Source organism: Austrofundulus limnaeus, unplaced genomic scaffold, assembly GCF_001266775.1.
Source record: "Austrofundulus limnaeus strain Quisiro unplaced genomic scaffold, Austrofundulus_limnaeus-1.0 Scaffold554, whole genome shotgun sequence".
NCBI classification, from domain to species: domain Eukaryota; kingdom Metazoa; phylum Chordata; class Actinopteri; order Cyprinodontiformes; family Rivulidae; genus Austrofundulus; species Austrofundulus limnaeus.
Genome location: NW_013952956.1, coordinates 119,865 through 123,713, shown reverse-complemented (window position 1 = coordinate 123,713; position 3,849 = coordinate 119,865). Strand labels below are relative to the sequence as shown.

Sequence of the window (3,849 nt, the reverse complement as noted above, 5' to 3'; positions counted from 1 at the left end):
ATATTACACAGGTTTCTTACCACTACTGTGCATGTGTGTCAAGGACAGAAAGGCAGATGTGGCAGTGGAAGGTGTCAAAGCAGTTTGGAGAGAAAAACAAAGTAAAGAACAAAAAAAAAGAAAATGATTAATCGATTATTAAATTAGTCATCGACTACTTTAATAATCGATTAGTCGTCGATTAATCGTGGCARCCCTAATGTCAAATAAAACAGGTCATATTTTGAACTTCTATGAATGTAGAGGAAATAATAATCTGACCCAGATCTACTGAAGGTTCTACACTGTTGGACCTCCAACCCTCCTTTCTCCTGACGAGTGCTCTGCTCTCTGCCATCCTGCTTCCTCTGCTGGAGCCTCCTGTCAGCAGCACCTGCTCTGGCCCTATGCAGGTGGAGGCCATCCCCAGCCCCTCCAAACACACAGGAACTGGGTGCACTTTCAAAGCTGCAGGGCTCCAGCAYGGGCTGACGGACAGCAATGGAGGAACTGAGGCACAAAAACACACTGGTTCAGCCACAATGTTTTACAAATGCTCTGAAGTAAAAGTTGTGCTTTTTGTGCACCTGGAGCATGAGGAAGAAGAGCCTGTTTCATCAGAGAGCCTCGCGATGCAGTCAGGATGAAGTAGTGGGAACATTTTGCGTGCCACTCCTGTTGGACAGATTTAAATGATTCTGCTCACTGTTGTCGCTCTAAAACTTGATTTTATGAAAGATAAAAGTCACAGCACAACTAACCTCATGTTCATCGAATGGTTCCAGATTCTCGACTCGACGCCGCTCCTCCTCGGACACCAGCCCCAAGTAAAACTCATTCATATCCTGACACACACAAAACTCCCAGCCCTGAGGACACACACACGGGTCATTAAACACGTCTCACAGTGCAGCCCCCACACACTGAAAACTTTCAAACTTTTGTTGGTGTTTCCTTTAACATCTCTGAAGTAAATATACAATTTGCATAAAGGATTGTTYCCTTCAGTSAGGATTTTAGGTAGGATTTTGGAAGAGGTTGTCAACACTTTAAGCTCTTGCTCCACCCCACCCCCTAACTAGGGGAGTAGGAAAATATCGATACACCGATATATATCAATATTTCATTTCCCGATAATGTATCGATTTTCTAAAGCCCTGTATCGATTTTTAATTAAGGTTTAAAATGTCAACCTTCCTGCCAACGGTTCATTTTAATGTTGTAGTTCAGCCTCTGACCGCTAGTTGGCAGCAGTGAGTCAGCCATTTGGCTYCTCTACTTCTAAGGTGCCAGAGAGTAACGGTAGCATTAGCATGGTGAATAAATATTTTGCTTCATGCATCGATAGCTGAATCTGAGCAGAAAAGATCGACACCCTCTGCCTTCTAAGCTGAGGTAAGGTTACCAACAGTCCCTTATTTGTCAGAATGTCTGTATTTTAAGCCAAATCGAAGCGTCTCGTCCAGGGCGCTCTTTTTACGACTGTAGTCAGTCAATTTACGGAAGACAGGCATGCGTCTATCGCCTCGAGCTTAGTGGGTGTTGAGCAAAATTCAGTTCCCCTGTGAAAATCTGTTCCCCCTGTGTCTGGAGGGCACACTGCAGCCAGAGAGGCAGATCCAACCATTTTCACAGCACTTCTGATGAATTTCTCATTAAAAGGACTCACATAATCTTGTCAAGGTAACTTTCAGTTTAATCATCAGCTGCTGTTAAAAAAACTCTAAAATGAATAAATAAATAAAACCTGGCCTTTTTTAAATCATAGAATGAGTCCTGATCAGTCCTTTTCCAACTTTTCTCATGTTGTCTTTAGCCTCACTGTTTATCAGTCAGCCATCAACACTGTCTTCCAACATACTGTGTGGATTTATAATTTTTTTTATTGCTGATGCAAGAACCACATATTTCAGTTGTTTAAAATAATCTGTTCCCCCTCTGTAACATGGGAACAAAATAATTTACCTCCAAATCTTTAACGGTGTTAATTACTCTCATCATAAACAACAAATCCTGAAGATTTGGGAAAATTTGCTCTTTATTTGCCAAAGTTACCTGGATGGAACCAAATATTATTTAGGCTTGTAAGCTACAGTTTGCACTGTTTCAATTAAAGAAAACTAATTTTCTCAACGCATCTTTGATTAATTTTGTCCAGCTGTAGACTAGGTCTCTGTCCAATCAGGGCCAGGTATTGTGTAGTTGGTGCTTTTAATCAGTTTTCAGTTCAATTCAATCCAAGTCTATGGAACAGTCACAAAATGTCACCAAAATCACTCTGTCCCTCTAAAATCATTCAGAAAATCGAATCATATCAAATCGTATCGTTCGCTGAATATTGTGATATATATCGTATCGTGAGCAGAATATTGAATATCGTATCGTATCGTGAGCAGAATATTGAATATCGTATCGTATCGTGAGCAGAATATTGAATATCGTATCGTATCGTGAGCAGAATATTGAATATCGTATCGTATCGTGAGCAGAATATTGAATATCGTATCGTATCGTGAGCAGAATATTGAATATCGTATCGTATCGTGAGCAGAATATTGAATATCGTATCGTATCGTGAGCAGAATATTGAATATCGTATCGTATCGTGAGCAGAATATTGAATATCGTATCGTATCGTATCGTGAGATTAGTATATCACTACAGCCCTACCAATAACCCACTCCCATGCGCTTACGAAGTTTACATAAGTTTATTAAATTTATGTATGTAAAAAAATAATATTAATTACAAACTGAGCAGTAGCAGAGATTCTAACAAGAAGATCCATTAACGGCTGCTGAAGCTGTAAAACCGCTCCCTGCCTCTTCTCTCCAGCTGGTTTATCCTGTATGTGTCTTCCTCTGGCTTCATAAAATAACTGCGGTCACTGCACTTTGCTTTCGTAGCACCGACGCCTCACAGCAAGATGGTCCTGGGTTCAATCCCCGGTTCWGACCTGGGRTTTTTCTGTGTGGAGTTTGCATGTTCTCCTTGTGCTTGTGTGGGTTTTCTCTGGATACTCTGGTTTTATTCAAACTCCAAAAACATGTACAACAGGTTGCCCTTCAGGCCCAGCCTCCAGTGAAACAGAGATTTGTGATCTCTGTAGGATTTGCCTGGATAAATAACTGTAAAATAAACATTTTTAAATCAACTCTGGGCATGGTGACCGGAGGMTGTGCTGAGGTGTTGCCAGCTGAAAGAAGTAAAACTGAATCCTTGTAACCAAAGGTTTCAGCAGACAAACACACAGAACTGTTTCCCTTTTTTTAAATGAGCTTTGATCCAAGAGAAAATGTTTTAGTTTCTTCTTTGCATGGTAGCTTTCCAGCATAATGAATGGCCCACGCAGTGACATGTTGAACAGAATCAGATCACAGCTGCAGTATTTGATGTTTGACCTTCAGCCACATCATCCCCTACTGTTTGTATTTACATATTTCACAGTGACCCCACTATTTCAGGAGTGCAGTTGTATTAGGCCTGGTTCACACGGCAGGAGAATTGTGCCCAGTTTTCCCCTTGTGATACTCTTAAGGAGCACCCGACGATAATCATCTCTGAAGATAATCTGAGTAGATCTTCCTGCCGTGGGTGGTGAGTTAAAGTGGCAATATCATGTAAAATCAACTTTTTTGAGTTTTACATCATGTTATAATGTTATACTCTTAAAAAACATGCCCAAAGCCTTGCTTTGACTCATTCATGCTTGTTTGAGAAATCCTGCAGCGTTTTTAGGAAGCCATGCAGAGGAGCAAAACGACAGGTGGGGACCAGAAACACCTTTTGGGACCAGGAATGCCCCTGGGACGTGTCTTTAAGCTGAACTTCCTCATCACGGAGCACACCCCCCCACCCCCCCCCCCACAC

General features: G+C 41.4%; 1 protein-coding gene across 1 annotated transcript in view; it reads right to left on the bottom strand.

Moving 5' to 3' along the window:
* Positions 1–3,849, bottom strand: part of lcmt2 (leucine carboxyl methyltransferase 2) — a gene marked incomplete at both ends in the record, with an annotated part of 15,178 nt that overhangs the window by 4,148 nt on the left and 7,181 nt on the right. Inside the window, 3 exon segments of the mRNA XM_014026449.1 lie at positions 262–489; positions 567–654; positions 741–848. Of these exon segments, the coding sequence (XP_013881903.1) occupies positions 262–489; positions 567–654; positions 741–848 (424 nt within the window).